The 15,897-nt window shown below is 47.3% G+C and overlaps 1 protein-coding gene and 1 long non-coding RNA gene across 2 annotated transcripts in view; one reads left to right on the forward strand and one right to left on the reverse strand.

Annotated features, from left to right (window-relative positions):
* The window catches only part of LOC141132686 (uncharacterized), a 120,345-nt gene that overhangs the window by 63,594 nt on the left and 40,854 nt on the right, over nucleotides 1–15,897 (reverse strand). The gene's annotated exons all lie outside the window — the stretch shown is intronic.
* Nucleotides 1–15,897, forward strand: part of SLCO1C1 (solute carrier organic anion transporter family member 1C1) — a 66,930-nt gene that overhangs the window by 29,319 nt on the left and 21,714 nt on the right. The window contains exons 10-12 of the mRNA XM_073621401.1: nucleotides 12,261–12,456; nucleotides 12,564–12,726; nucleotides 12,916–13,100. Coding sequence (XP_073477502.1) covers nucleotides 12,261–12,456; nucleotides 12,564–12,726; nucleotides 12,916–13,100 — 544 coding nt within the window. The remainder of the gene's footprint in view (nucleotides 1–12,260; nucleotides 12,457–12,563; nucleotides 12,727–12,915; nucleotides 13,101–15,897) is intronic.

Genomic DNA, 15,897 nt, shown 5'->3' on the forward strand with positions numbered 1-15,897 from the left:
TTAGGCCATAGAGATGTTTGGAGCCACTCTTGTCTCTGATCAGCTCTATGGTCAGCTGGCTGAATCACCGGCTGCATTCTCAGGTTCCCTGTTGAGACAGGAGAGCCAGAGAAAAACACGGAAGACGGTGGGGGGGGGGGGGATTCCCTCCCACGGCTTGTAAAGGCAGTCTAGAGGCTAATTAGCCGCTAGGATTGCTTTTACATGAAAGCCGACCGCTGGCTGAAAAGAATGATACCAAGATGATACCTAAACCTGCAGGCATCATTCTGGTATAACCACTCAAAGTTGTGAATGGCGTACCTGAAGACAAAAAAATGGTTAACAATAAAGCACAGTAAACAATAAAGTATAAATAATTACATACCTGAAAAACAAACATGATAAAACATAATAACAATAACAATAACAATAACAATAAAACACTGCAGAATAGAATACAGTAAAAAAAGAGCAGAACAATAGAGAGAGAGAATAGAGAGAGAGAACAATAAAACGACAACTATTTTTTTTTATTTTATATATATATTTTTTTTTTTTTACACTTTTTTTGTAACTAACTTTTATAACTGTAACCGGTTCCAGGTTCGGGTCTCTCAAAATGCGATGGCATCTTGGGAGACCCTGTGAAAGTGTGCCTAGTCTGTGCAATGCTGTACCCTACGCTAATACTCAACTAGTGTATGGTAGCGTTCAAAACATTCACCAATGCAAAGACCAGGATTGTCAGGACAGAAGGGACAATAATAGCGGGTGTCACGCCTATATCCGCGTTTGCTGCAGACACAACATCTTTTTGGGGGGGGTTCGTTGGGTAGGGGTACTCGGGAGCACATAAAAATGCCTCTCATGCAGCCGACTGCATTTCGTTGGGGGATGTGAATGGGGGAAGTACGGGCGCTGCAGAAGTGGTGGGTTCCCAATTAGGATTGGCGAATGCAGCAGGAAGGGCACTATGGGCACGACGGGCCTGTGTTTGTCTTTTTGGTGGCAGCGGGACACTACTTGTGCTTGTCACCTCACCAGCTTGAACTGCACTTATGGGACTTGCCACGTCACCAAGTGTTACTGCAGTGCTGGTTTGACTACGACCAGGGTGTACTAGGCCGCTGGTGCTTGCCAGTTCAATAAAAAGCTTCCAAAAAAACTGTTAGCGATCGCAGGGATCAGGCCTGACTCTGCGAACGCTGCAGTTATGCGTTTAGTGTTTTGTAAGTGACAGTGATCGATCGATACTGCACTTGGGTGGGCTGGACTGGGCCGGGCGGAGGGGCAAAACGCAGGTGCTAGCAGGTATCTGGGTTGATCCCGCTAACACTGCGTTTTTGGGAACCCTAAACTGCTGGGGACGCTAGTATAGATCTGATCTGATCGGATCAGATATTGATCCGTTCAGATACTATACCACTAAAGGAGGCGTATGCTGCGTGCGTGGGTGTTAGTGGTACTGGCGCTAACCTGACGCTGCCTGGGGCCGGTGCTTGCTAGTTCACCAAAATGCTACCAAAAAAACTGTTAGCGATCGCAGGGATCAGGCCTGACTCTGCGAACGCTGCAGTTATGCGTTTAGTGCCTTGTAAGTGTCAGTGATCGATCGATACTGCACTTGGGTGGGCTGGGCTGGGCCGGGCTGGGCCGGGCGGAGGGGCACAACGCAGGTGCTAGCAGGTATCTGGGCTGATCCCGCTAACACTGCGTTTTTGGGAACCCTAAACTGCTGGGGACGCTAGTATAGATCTGATCGGATCAGATATTGATCCGATCAGATACTATACCACTAAGGGAGGTGTACGGTGCGTGCGTGGGTGTTAGCGGTACTGGCGCTAACCTGACGCTGCCTGGTGCTTGCTTGCCAGTTCACCAAAATGCTACCAAAAAAACTGTTAGCGATCGCAGGGATCAGGCCTGACTCTGTGAACGCTGCAGTTATGCGTTTAGTGTTTTGTAAGTGACAGTGATCGATCGATACTGCACTTGGGTGGGCTGGGCGGAGGGGCAAAACGCAGGTGCTAGCGGGTATCTGGGCTGATCCCGCTAACACTGTGTTTTTGGGAACCCTAAACTGCTGGGGACGCTAGTATAGATCTGATCAGATCAGATATTGATCCGATCAGATACTATACCACTAAGGGAGGCGCATGCTGCGTGCGTGGGTGTTAGCGGTACTGGCGCTAATCTGACGCTGCCTGGGGCGACGCATATCACCGCCGGGCGATCAGGGGGCTAAACCTTTATTAGGTAATAAACGGCGGGTGCCCTGACACTATAAAAAATAAACGAACTAACCTGCGTCACCCGTAACGGTTATACGGTGATCAGTGGTGAAAGGGTTAACTAGGGGGCAATCAAGGGGTTAAAACATTTATTAGGTAGTATATGGGGGTCCCTGTCACTATAAAACGCTGACGGCGAACCTAAATATTTACCTCACTAACTAGCGTCACCAGCGACACTAATACAGCGATCAGAAAAATGATCGCTTAGCAACACTGGTGACAGGGGGTGATCAAGGGGTTAAAACTTTATTAGGGGGGGTTAGGGGGGTACCCTAGACCTAAAGGGGGGTAATACTCACTGTCCCAACACTGTAACTGTCACAAACTGACACTATGCAGTAATCAGAAAAAAAAAAAAAAAAAAAAAAAAAAAACCTGCTGGTGTCAGTTTGTGACGGGGGGGGGGGGGGGGTGATTGGGGGGGGATCGGGGGGCGATCGGGGGGGGGGATCGGGGTGTTTTGTATGCCTGGCATGTTCTACTGTGTGTGTGTGTGTTGTGCACTCACATTGATGTCTTCTCCCCTCGGCGCTGGAACGGAAAATACCGAGCCGAGGGGAGATGACATCATTTCCTTTGCTGCTGTTTAGCATACAGCAGCAAAGGAGTGTTCCCATTGGCCGGCGGCGATCGCGAGGGGGGGGGCCACGAACGGATGGCCTCCCCCTCATCTCGGATCGCCGGGGAACAGAACGGGACCGCTTCGGGCACCGGGGGGGGGTCCGATTGGACCCCCCACCCGCGAGAGGCAAATCACGTACATGTACGTGATTTTGCCTGCCCGTGCCGCCTTGCCGACGTAAATCGGCGTTAGGCGGTCCTTAAGTGGTTAAAAAAAACAGCGTATAGCTGGTTGTTAAAGCGGGGTTCAAATTTTTAACTTAATCTTACCCCCTTCAGTTAATTGCATAGATGTTCAAATGCCGCACAAAAACATTTTTATCACTGTAATTACCTTTATATTGTACTTTATTATGGCACTTCCTGTCTCTCCTCCCATGGGAGTAGGCGTGTTTATTGCCTTTCCCCGGCGCCGCACTGTCTCCTGGAAGCTTAGTGTCAGGCTTCCCAAGATTCAGTGCAGAAACAATGATCATACGCGTGAACAAGCTGTGAATGAACAGCATTCACCGCATCCAGGAAATCAATGCTTGTGGGCTTCACATGCCCACAAGCAAGATGGAAACAGCCAGCATCACATTTTTTAAGTTATTCTTCAGTACGAAAACAGACAGAGGCAGAAATATTACACCCAAACTGTGAGTATTATTTTGGGATTAGCAAAGTGTCTCAATGACCTAAAAGAAAAGCCAGTCGCAACGCCCTTAACAACAGATGGCTGACAGCTGAAAGTAAACAATACAATTGCCAGCAATAAAAAAAACAGCATGTCTCCCCCCCCCCCAATCCATATCAGGCCCATTCAGGTCTGGTATGGGTTTGTGGGGAATCCCATGCCAAAATTAGAATAAAAATGGCATGGGGGCCCAAAATTCATGCCAAACCCTTATCCGAGCATGCAGCCTGGCAATTCAGGAAATTGGGGGGGGGGTATGAGCGAGTGCCCCCCTTCCTGAACCTTACCAGGCTACATGCCCTCAACATGGGAGGGTGCTTTGGGGCAGGGGGGCCCCCAAAGCATCTTGTCCCCATGTTGATGAGGACAAGGGCCTCTTCCCCACAATCCTGGCCGGTGGTTGTGGGGCTCTGCGGGCGGGGGGCTTATTGGAATCTACAAGCCCCCTTTTACAAGTAAATGAGTATGGCGTACATAGTACCGCTATTCATTCACCAAAAAAAAAGTGTAGTGTAAATAAACACAGGAGGCACAATCAAAAGAAATTCGGAATTCGCGGCAACACTTCACCTTTATTGATGTCATGTCTTTTGCATGAAGGATCAATAAAGGTGAAGTGTTGCAGCGATATCCGGATTTCTTTTGATTGTGTATCTGCAGAGTAGGGATGAGCTTCGTGTTCGAGTCGAACCCATGTTCGACTCGAACATTGGCTGTTCGGTCGTTCGCCGAATTCCGAACTTTATGGGCCGTTCGCGCCAAATTCGTGTGGCGCGTCACGGCCCATAATTCACTGCGGCATCGCAGTGCATTGCTGGCTGATGATTGGCCAAGCATGCACTATGACCCGCATGCTTGGCCAATCACAGCGCCGCGTTAACAGAGAGCCGTAATTGGCCAAAGCCAAGGAGGCTTTGGCCAATTATGGCTCAGGGGATTTAATACACGCCCCACACTATATAAGGCCGCCTGCACGGCGGCCCTGTGTAGTGTGTGTTCCGGCGTTCATTGAGAGAGAGAGACAGACAGTGACATTTGATTTGAGTTAGCTAGATTAGGCAGGACAGTCAGTCAGTTAGCTGCACTTAAAGTGTATTGTCTATATATATGCATCCCAGGTGTTGCATATATATATATATATATATATATATATATATATATATATATATATATATAAACTGTATTCAGTTTAGCTAGATCCGTTCCTGTTATCTTCTAGACTATTTACATTTAGTGCAGTGCGTCCTGCTCACAGTGTTCAGCTAGATCCGTTCCTGTTATCTTCTTACTGACAGGCAGGCTTGTCTTGTTACAGTATTTTGAAGAAAATTACTGGTGTTCTTTTGATCCTATTAGTACTACAGTCAGGCAGCTAGACTATTTACATTTAGTGCAGTGCGTCCACCTCACAGTGTTCAGCTAAACCTACAAGCTAGTGGGGTGCGTCCTGCTCACAGTGTTCAGCTAGATCCGTTTCTGTTATCTTCTTACTGACAGGCAGGCTTGTCTTGTTACAGTAAATACAGCTACCTGAAGAAAATTACTGGTGTTCTTTTGATCCTATTAGTACCACAGTCAGGCAGCTAGACTATTTACATTTAGTGCAGTGCGTCCACCTCACAGTGTTCAGCTAAACCTACAAGCTAGTGGGGTGCGTCCTGCTCACAGTGTTAAGCTAGATCCTTTTCTGTTATCTTCTTACTGACAGGCAGGCTTGTCTTGTTACAGTAAATACAGCTACCTGAAGAAAATTACTGGTGTTCTTTTGATCCTATTAGTACCACAGTCAGGCAGCTAGACTATTTACATTTAGTGCAGAGCGTCCTGCTCATAGTGTTCTGCTAAACCTACAAGCTAGTGGGGTGCGTCCTGCTCACAGTGTTCAGCTAGATCCGTTTCTGTTATCTTCTTACTGACAGGCAGGCTTGTCTTGTTACAGTAAATACAGCTACCTGAAGAAAATTGCTGGTGTTCTTTTGATCCTATTAGTACCACAGTCAGGCAGCTAGACTATTTACAGTTAGTGCAGTGCGTCCTGCTCACAGTGTTTTGCTAAACCTACAAGTTAGTGGGGTGCGTCCTGCTCACAGTGTTCAGCTAAACCTACAAGTTAGTGGGGTGCGTCCACCTCACAGTGTTCAGCTAAACCTACAAGCTAGTGGGGTGCGTCCTGCTCACAGTGTTCAGCTAGATCCGTTTCTGTTATCTTCTTACTGACAGGCAGGCTTGTCTTGTTACAGTAAATACAGCTACCTGAAGAAAATTGCTTGTGTTCTTTTGATCCTATTAGTACCACAGTCAGGCAGCTAGACTATTTACAGTTAGTGCAGTGCGTCCTGCTCACAGTGTTCTGCTAAACCTACAAGTTAGTGGGGTGCGTCCTGCTCACAGTGTTCAGCTAAACCTACAAGTTAGTGGGGTGCGTCCACCTCACAGTGTTCAGCTAAACCTACAAGCTAGTGGGGTGCGTCCTGCTCACAGTGTTCAGCTAGATCCGTTTCTGTTATCTTCTTACTGACAGGCAGGCTTGTCTTGTTACAGTAAATACAGCTACCTGAAGAAAATTGCTGGTGTTCTTTTGATCCTATTAGTACCACAGTCAGGCAGCTAGACTATTTACAGTTAGTGCAGTGCGTCCTGCTCACAGTGTTCTGCTAAACCTACAAGTTAGTGGGGTGCGTCCTGCTCACAGTGTTCAGCTAAACCTACAAGTTAGTGATTGATTTTGCTAGCTGCAGTATCAGTACATATATACATATATATATATATATATATATATACATATATATATATATATATATCCCAGCTTAGTGCAGCTACAGGCCATTAGTATGTCTGGAAGGCCAAGAAGGAGAGGCAGACAGTCACAAGCCAATAAGAGAGGGCAAGCAGGCTCTGTGTCTAGTGCTGGTCATGGAGACGGTGCAGCCTCATCAGCACGTGGCCATGGGACACGCTTGGCCTTTTTTTCGGCAGCTGGCCATGTTGAGCCGCAACATGCGGAAGACTTGGTCGAGTGGATGACCAAGCCGTCCTCATCCTCCTCATCCTCTCTCACCCATGCCCAGGGTACTTTGTCTGGCAAAGCAGCGGCCTCTTCCCTCGGCTCAATGTCATCAGTGACTCCTTCCCTAGCCCCACCATGTCCTCCTGAGGAGTCCCTCGAACTGTTTGACCACAGTGTTGGGTACATGCTCCAGGAGGATGCCCAGCGTTTGGAAGGCTCTGATGATGATACTGAGCTCGATGAAGGCAGTAACATGAGCACGGACAGAGGGGGTGCCCAAGAAGGACCGCAATCTGGCAGTCATGCTCCCCCTGCTGCAGCATACTGCCAGGTTTGCTCCAGTGATGAGGAGGGAGGGGATGATGAGGTCACTGACTCAACGTGGGTGCCTGATAGGAGAGAGGAGGAGGAGGAGGAGGCGGCACATCACCAACGAGGCAGGATGCCCTCCAGGGGCCAGCCTAAGGGCAGCACATTGACTGCATCACACCCCAAAGCTCCACATGTGCAGGGCGCTGCAGTCTCTGCGCGTTATTCAAAAAGTTCTTTGGTGTGGGCCTTTTTTGAGACGAGTGCATCAGATCGCACCGCTGCTATTTGCAACATATGTCTCAAGCGTATCTCGCGTGGCCAAAACATCTCCCGCTTGGGTACCACATGCTTGACCAGACATATGTTGACCTGCCATGCAGTTCGTTGGCAAGCGTATCTAAAAGACCCACACCAAAGAACAAAGAGGACCTCTCCTTGCTCCTCATCAGCTGAGATTTCCAACCCCACTAGACCTTCAGTCCTCTCTGAGACCTGCACTGAGAGGAATGAAGGTGTAGAATTAGGTGTGTCACAGCCAAGTACTTGTGGGCAATCTGATTTTGGTACACCGACGTCAGATTGTACCAGGCAAATTTCCCTGCCCCAGCTGCTGCACCGCCGAAAGAAGTTTGCTCCCAGCCATCCACATGCCCAGCGGTTGATTGCTAGCTTGGCAAAATTGCTAGCACTTCAACTGCTGCCTTTTCAGTTGGTAGACTCTGCCCCCTTCCGTGAGTTTGTGGAATGTGCGGTTCCTCAGTGGCAGGTACCCAAACGCCACTTTTTCTCACGGAAGGCGATTCCGGCTCTCTACCAGCATGTGGAAGGCAATGTCCATGCCTCGCTGGACAGGGCGGTCAGCGGTAAGGTGCATATTACCGCTGACTCATGGTCCAGCAGGCATGGACAGGGACGTTACCTAAGTTTCACGGCGCATTGGGTGACTCTGCTGGCAGCTGGGAAGGATGCAGGACAAGGTGCAGTAGTGTTGGAGGTTGTTCCGCCACCACGCCTCCAAAATGCTAATGATTGTGACACACCTCTCTCCTCCACCCCCTCCTCTTCTTCTTCCTCCATGGCCTCTTCCTCGGAACCAGCGGTGCTCCGTAGTCAATCAAGGGGCTACGCAAGTACGCAGGTCAAAAGATGCCATGCGGTGCTTGAGCTGGTGTGCTTGGGGGACAGGAGCCACACTGGGGCAGAGGTTCTGTCAGCTCTGCAGGGGCAGGTTCAGAGGTGGTTGACGCCACGCCAACTTAAGGCAGGAATGGTGGTTTGCGACAATGGCACCAACCTCCTCTCTGCCCTCCGACAGGGACAAATGACCCATGTGCCCTGTTTGGCTCACGTCCTTAACTTGGTGGTGCAGCGGTTCTTGGGCAGGTACCCGGGCTTACAGGATGTCCTGAGGCAGGCCAGGAAAGTCTGTGTGCATTTCCGCCGGTCATATAATGCCAGTGCTCGGCTGACGGACCTCCAAAAGGAGTTTAACCTGCCCAAGAACCGCCTAATCTGTGACATGCCCACCAGGTGGAACTCAACGTTGGCCATGCTGCAGCGGCTGCACACGCAGCAGAGGGCCATCAATGAGTACCTGTGCGACTATGGCACCAGGACAGGGTCAGGGGAGCTTGGTTTTTTTTCCCCACGCCAGTGGGCCATGATCAGGGATGCATGCACTGTCCTGTCACCATTTGAGGAGGCCACGAGGATGGTGAGCAGTGACAGTGCATGCATCAGTGACACTGTCCCCCTTGTCCACCTGTTGGAGCACACGCTGCGTGGAATAATGGACAGGGCACTTGAGGCAGAACAGAGGCAGGAAGAGGAGGACTTCCTTAGCTCTCAAGGCCCCCTTTATCCAGACAGTGTTCCTGCGTGCCCGCCGATCACACAGGAAGAGGACGAGGAGGAGGAGGAGGAGGAGGAGGAGGAAGATTGTGTCAGTATGGAGGTGGAGCCTGGCACTCAGCATCAGCAGCAGTCTTTAAGGGATCAGTCCCAAGAAACACATGGACTTGTACGTGGCTGGGAGGAGGTGGCTGCGGACTATGTTGTCCTTAGTGACCCAGAGGACTCCGGACCGAATGCCTCAGCAAACCTACGCTGCATGGCCTCCCTGATCCTGCAAAGCCTGCGTAAGGATCCTCGTATTCGTGGTATCAAGGAGAAGGACCAATACTGGCTGGCAACCCTCCTTGATCCACGTTACAAGGGTAAGGTTGCGGACCTTATCTTGCCATCGCAGAGGGAGCAGAGGACGAAACATCTTCGGGAGGCCTTGCAGAAAGGTCTGTGCAACGCGTTTCCAGAGACTGGGAGGTTACAAACTCCTGTTTCTGGACAACGTGTTGCTGAGGCTTCGGTCAGTCAAAGAAGGAGCGGTGGAGAAGGTGGCCGTCTGACCGATGCGTTCAGACAATTTTTTGGTCCGCAGCCCCAAGGTATGATCGGTTCCAGCAACCATCGCGAGCGTCTGTTTTACATGGTGCAGGAATACCTAGGGGCAAGATCAGACTTGGACACCTTTCCCACCGAAAATCCTCTGGGTTACTGGGTCTTGAGGATGGATCACTGGCCAGAGCTTGCACAGTATGCAATTGAGCTACTGGCCTGTCCTGCATCCAGCGTTCTTTCGGAACACACATTCAGTGCTGCTGGAGGCGTGGTAACCGATCACAGGGTGCATCTGTCCACTGACTCGGTCGATCGACTGACCTTCATAAAAATGAATCAGTCTTGGATCACCACCAGCTACCAAGCACCTGATGCTGATGTAACCGAATAATTTTTTTTGAAATCTCAGATCCCTTCAAAGACTGCCTATGCTGATGCTGAGTGACTATCCCTGAGTAATTATCCTCTTCCTCCTCAATCATCACGCTGATAGCTTGTAAGAACATTTTTGGTTCTGGGCGCCACCACCAGTGCCTAAGGCACAATTTTTCAGCCCCTGTTTAACAGGGGCGTGTAATTACAATTTTTGATGTAATACTTTGCAGCAGGGCTCGTTCCTGCATTCCAACTAGAGTGTCTGTGAGGGGTTGCAGTGTTGTGGCACCAGCACCAGTGCCTAAGGCCCATTTTTTCTGCCCCTGTTTAACAGGGGCGTGTAATTACAATTTTTGATGCAATACTTTGCAGCAGGGCTCATTCCTGCGTTCCAACTAGAGTGTCTGTGAGGGGTTGCAGTGTTGTGGCACCAGCACCAGTGCCTAAGGCCTAATTTTTCAGCTCCTGTTCAACAGGGGCATGTAATTACAATTCTTGATCTAATATTTCACAGCAGGGCCCTGTGAGGGCTTACAGTGTTGTGGCCACAGCAACACCTAAGGCCCAAATTTCTGCTGAGTATATAGGGCAGGACCCTACTTTCAAACAACTAACTTACAAACGACTCCTACTTGCAAACGGAAGGAGACAACAGGAAGTGAGATGAAATCTACCCCTAGGAAGGGAAATTCTCTCCTGTAAGAGTTAATATGGGAAAAACATTTCTCCTTTCCACTGATGCTTTCCAATCCATTGGGACAAAAAGTGAGGTGAAATCTTCTGAAGAGGAGGAAAGACAGCAAAACAAATGTCACAGGGGTGATAACCCTTCCCTATGTTTTCCAAAAAGCTTAAAAAAGATTTTTTTGGCTGGAGCTAAACACGTTAAAAATGTACCCATTCAAAATTACAAAGAGATTCTACTTAACAACAAACCTACAGTCCCTGTCTTGTTTGCACCGCCTGTATACTGCTGTTCAGAGTATATAGGGCCTGGTGGCCCCACACCTTTCCTTATTTTAATTTGGGTGTGGGGTTCCCCTTAATATCCATACAAGACCCAAAGGGCCTGGTAATAGACTGGGGGGTACCCATGCCGTTTGTCTCACTGATTTTCATCCATATTGCCAGGACCCGACATTACATTAAACCCGCAAGCAGTTTTAAATGAGATTTTTTCCTTTAAAAATGACATTTGGTGCAGGGACTGTTCTAAACACGGGAAACACGCGTCACTTTACAGGCATACTATAGACACCCCTCAGGTACGATATTTAAAGGAATATTTCACTTTTTTTTTTAACTTTAAGCATCATTAAAATCACTGCTCCCGAAAAAACGGCCGTTTTTAAAAGTTTTTTTGCATTGATACATGTCCCCTGGGGTAGGACCCGGGTCCCCAAACCCTTTTTAGGACAATACCATGCAAATTAGTTTTTAAAATGAGCACTTTTGATTTTGAACGTTCGAGTCCCATAGACGTCAATGGGGTTCTAACGTTCGTGCGAACTTTCGGTCCGTTCGCAGGTTCTGGTGCGAACCGAACCGGGGGGTGTTCGGCTCATCCCTACTGCAGAGCTGTGCTAGCACCTTCACCTAAACCCTGGCTATGCTGTGGCTGGATGGCTGCTGGAGCTCACCTGGAGCGGCTTTCTCTTCAGTGGTGGTTGTCCGAAACAAAGGAGGCAGCTTTTGACAAGTCCTTTATTAAAAAAGCAAAAAAAATTAAATAAATAAAATAAAAAAAAGAAAAGAAAAGAAAAAGAAAAATTGTCCCCCAGCGTAGATCCGTCAATCACGATGAACACAGTTCATGAAGAAAAAGTCCACACTTGGGTGACCACGCACCCTTGTGACATCATCGACCAGGGCATGCTGGGTCGATGAAGTCACAAGGGGGTGAGGTCACCCGGTTATGTGACCGGGTGGCCCCTGCCTCTTAGTTTATTTAGCAGCGGTGCTGTCAGACAGGTGTGGACCTTTTGCACACCCCCCCCCCCCCATGTTGAGGGCATGTGGCCTGGTCTGGTTCAGCCATTGTCCATCCCCCTTTCCTGGCCTGCCAGCCTGCATGCTCGAATAAGGGTCTGGTATGGATTTTGAGGGGGACTCCAAGCCATTTTTTTAAATTTTGGCGTGGGGCTCCCCTTAAAATCCACACCAAACCCAAAGGGCCTGATATGGATTGGGGGGACCCCCACACAGTTTTCTCTCAATTTTTTAATGCCGGCAAGTGTTTAGTTTACATTTAGCTGTTAGCAGAGAACCTTTACGTTCGTAGTCAGTAGGAAGAATTCAGCTTACAACGGTGGCCAGTGGGAAGAATTCTCCTTACATTAGTGGTCATTGGAAAGAATGCCCGTTATATTGGTGGTCAGTGGGAAGAAGTCTCCCTAAACTGGTGGTCAGTGGGCAGAATATCCCTTACATTGGTGGCCATTGGGAAGAATTCTCCTTACATTAGTGGCCAGTGGGAATAATGTTCAATACATTAGTGGTCAGTAAGAAGAATCATTCTTATATTGGTGGTCAGTCTGTTATACAGGTACCCTTGTCCTTCTGGCAGAATCTAATGCGATTGTCTCTCCTCCCCTAGGTCTCATTAATATTCCGGCTGTGGCTCTCGGGATCTTCTCTGGGGGGCTCATCATGAAGAAATTCCGCATTAATATTCTGGGAGCAGCAAAACTGTTACTAATATCTGCTGTGATTGGATACTTAATGTTAATGACCTTGTTTGTGTTGGGCTGTGAGCGTTCCACAGTGGCTGGCCTGACTTTCTCCTATGAGGGGTAAGATCACTTTGATTGGATGGTAAGAACAATTCCCACCATAGGGAGGGGTCAGCACGCAATGTGGGTAGATTTATGCAACCTGACATAATGCAATCTCTGTTTAGATCTGCACAGATCTCCTCTCAGGAAAGCCCCAACTCACAATGTAATCTTCAGTGTTTGTGTCCAAAGAATCACTGGGATCCAGTCTGCGGAGATAACGGGGTCACCTATTACTCTGCGTGCTATGCGGGCTGTCGAATGTCCAACAGGACTGGCAACGCTGCTGTAAGTGACCCATTAATATACAGGACTGTTTGTGGAAAGGTACCAATATAAAAATTGAGAAAATAAATTAAAATTGGAAAACGCAGAGACTTAAAATTATCAATCGTGATTCACCACTCACTGGAATGTCAACAGTAAGCTGAAATCTGATTGGATGACCTAGGCATCACTATGCATTCTGTCTTACAGGTGTACTATAACTGCAGTTGTGTGATGCAGCCATTATTGGGTTTAAGTGGTGGCTCTGCCACAGCTGGTCCATGCTCAAAAGGAAGACATTGTTCTAGAATGTTCCTGTATTTTATGGCGATATCTGTGGTCACATCTTTCACGCTGTCTCTTGGAGGGACTCCTGGATACATCCTGCTATTGAGGTGACCCCCACCCCCTGCGCTCACTCCTCTGGAGGTCTATCACAATGCTTAGTACCATACAGTAGCTCATAGAAAAAGCTAGAAACACTTTTTGGGCTGAGAGAGCACTTGTTTCTACTGAGGATTAGGGTTGGAGACAATGTGATATCATGGGGCACAGGATATGCACTATATGACCAAAATTATGTGGACTGATGAGTTCAGGTGTTTCCAGTGAAGGCTACAATTAAAATTACAGCATACAAGACAGTTTTAGAAATGTTGTACTTCCAACCTTCTGAAGTATGGGGAAGGCTCTTTTGTGTTTCAATATGGCTGTACCCCTGTGTATAAAGGCAGCTCCATAAAGACATGATGTGACCAGTCTGGTGTGGATGAAGTTGAGTAACCTGCACAGAGCCCTGACCTCAACCCTACTGAATGGCTTTGGGTTGAATTGGAAGTCTGATCATGAGCCAGGTCTTCTAATCCATTACCTAACCTCACAAATGGGTACAGCAAAAACACACTCCAAAATCTTGTGGAAAGCCTTCCCAGAATAGTGGAGCCTGTTAGAACCACAAAGCAGTGGAGGGTCAACTCCCCATTAATGTCCATGGTTTGGGCGATAAAAAGAGGGGAGTATAGGTGCGGCCAGGTAGGAGCCTCACACCATGTATAAAACCTAATATGTAGTATATAATGATCAGTAAAGTCCATAAAAAATCCATTAGAAAAAATGAAGTTCAAAACAAGGTGTGATCCATGAAGAATCAATATAACCTGGCCGGGGCAGGCTCTTCAGTGAGCAGAAGCAAACTCTGTATACATTAACAAAAATAAAAAGTCTGCCAAGTGCAGACTGCTGAGTAGATTTATTAAAAAAGCCAAACTATTGGCCACTCACATTTGGTTGATGAAGGAAAGGCTCACGGCGCATGCTCGGAAACGCGTCGCTTCCTGGTATACTGGTTTTGTCATCAAGCACATGTTGTGGACCACACCATGCTCCGACACCATCTTGGAGAGATACAGTCGGCTTCCTGGTTCCCTCTTCCTCACAGCAGTTGACCCTGGCGGCCCCCCACTTCATACCTCCTGATGTTTTATGGTGAGCCTTTCCTTTATCATCCAAATGCGAGTGGCCAATTGCTTGGCTTTTTAAAAAAATCTACCCAGCAGTCTGCACTTAAAGGCGCTCTTCTTCTTTTTTTTTTTTTTTGTTATGTCCATGGTTTTGGAAAGGGATTAACAACAAGCTCAAATAGGTGTGGTGGTGTGATGGTAAGGGGTTCATAAACATTAAGCCATAAAGGGCACGGTTCTGTATTTGTTACTTTCCTTGTTTGGTTCTTGTAACCAGTAATACTAGTTCAGAAGATCGCTAGATTGGATTTGAGATGTTTGATAAGAATTTTTTTTATTCTGGTTGGATGAGTAGATGTGGCACTTCCTCTAGCTCCATAGTAAAAGGTCTGTACAGGGGTACACACTGCAAGAGCCTATGCATTGCACCCACAATGCACCGATCACAGGTGCAATACTCTGTAGGCTTCAATATAGTAAAAGTAGTAAATGCAAGGTCAGTGTTGCTGCATTTACTTTTTTTTGCAAAAGGCACTTTAACCGCTTCCGGACCACCCACCGAATATATACTGGGGCAGGGTGGCCCGGCTGTGCAAAATCGCATACCTGTATGTGATTTTGTGCTCGCGGAGTAGGGGGGCGCGCGCGCTTTCCGGAGTGCTGCTCCCGCTGTGATTGGACACAGGGTGAGCCACCGCGACCTGCCGATTGTTCTGTGGAGAGACGGAGCAGCAGTGTGCCTATGTAAACAAGGCAAACCGCTGATCTGTCAGGGAGCAAAAGAGAGATCTAGTGTTTCAGCTGAAACAAGATCTCTCTTTTCCTCCAGTGTATCCATCCCCCCCACAGTTAGAAAGCACCTCCCAGGCACACACTTAACCCCTTGATCGCCCCTGGTATTAACCCCTTCCCTACCAGTGTAATGTATACTGTGACAGTGCATTTTTTAGCACTGATCAGAGTATTGGTGTCACTGGTCCCCAAAAAGTGTCACTTAGTGTCAGATTTGTCCGCCGCAATGTCGCAGTCCCGCTTAAAATCGCTGATCGCAATTAGTAAAAACAAAAAAAAATGAAAAGTCCCTAAATATATCACTTAGATTTTGGACGCTATAACTTTTGTGCAAACCAATCAATATATGCTTATTGGGATTTCTTTACCAAAAATACGTAGCAGAAAACATATTGGCCTAAACTGATGACAAATTAGATTTAAAAAATTTTTTTTGCTGAAAAATAAAGTAAAAAATATTGTTTTTTATTCAAAATTGTCTTTTTTTGTTTATAGCGCAAAAAATTAAAACCTCAGGAGGTGATCAAATACCACCAAAAGAAATTTGTAAGAAAAAAAGGACATATATTTTATTTGGGTACAGCGTTGACCAACCGTGCAATTGTCAGTTAACCACCCCCTTAATGACCAGACCATTTTTTGCGATTCAGCACTGCGTTGCTTTAACTGACAATTGCGCAGTTGTGCGAAATTGTACCCAAACAATTTTTTTTTCCCCACAAATAGAGCTTTCTTTTGGTGGTATTTGATCCCCTCTGCTGTTTTTATTTTTTGCGCTATAAACAAAAAAAGACTGACAATTTTGAAAAAAGCTATTTTTTTTTACTTTTTGCTATATTAAATATCCCCAAAAAATATATAAAAATGAATTTCTTTCTCAGTTTAGGCCAATATGTATTCTTCTACATATTTTTGGTAAAAAAAAAAAAATCGCACTAAA

The sequence above is a fragment of the Aquarana catesbeiana genome, linkage group LG03 (assembly GCF_042186555.1).
Source record: "Aquarana catesbeiana isolate 2022-GZ linkage group LG03, ASM4218655v1, whole genome shotgun sequence".
Lineage (NCBI taxonomy): Eukaryota > Metazoa > Chordata > Amphibia > Anura > Ranidae > Aquarana > Aquarana catesbeiana.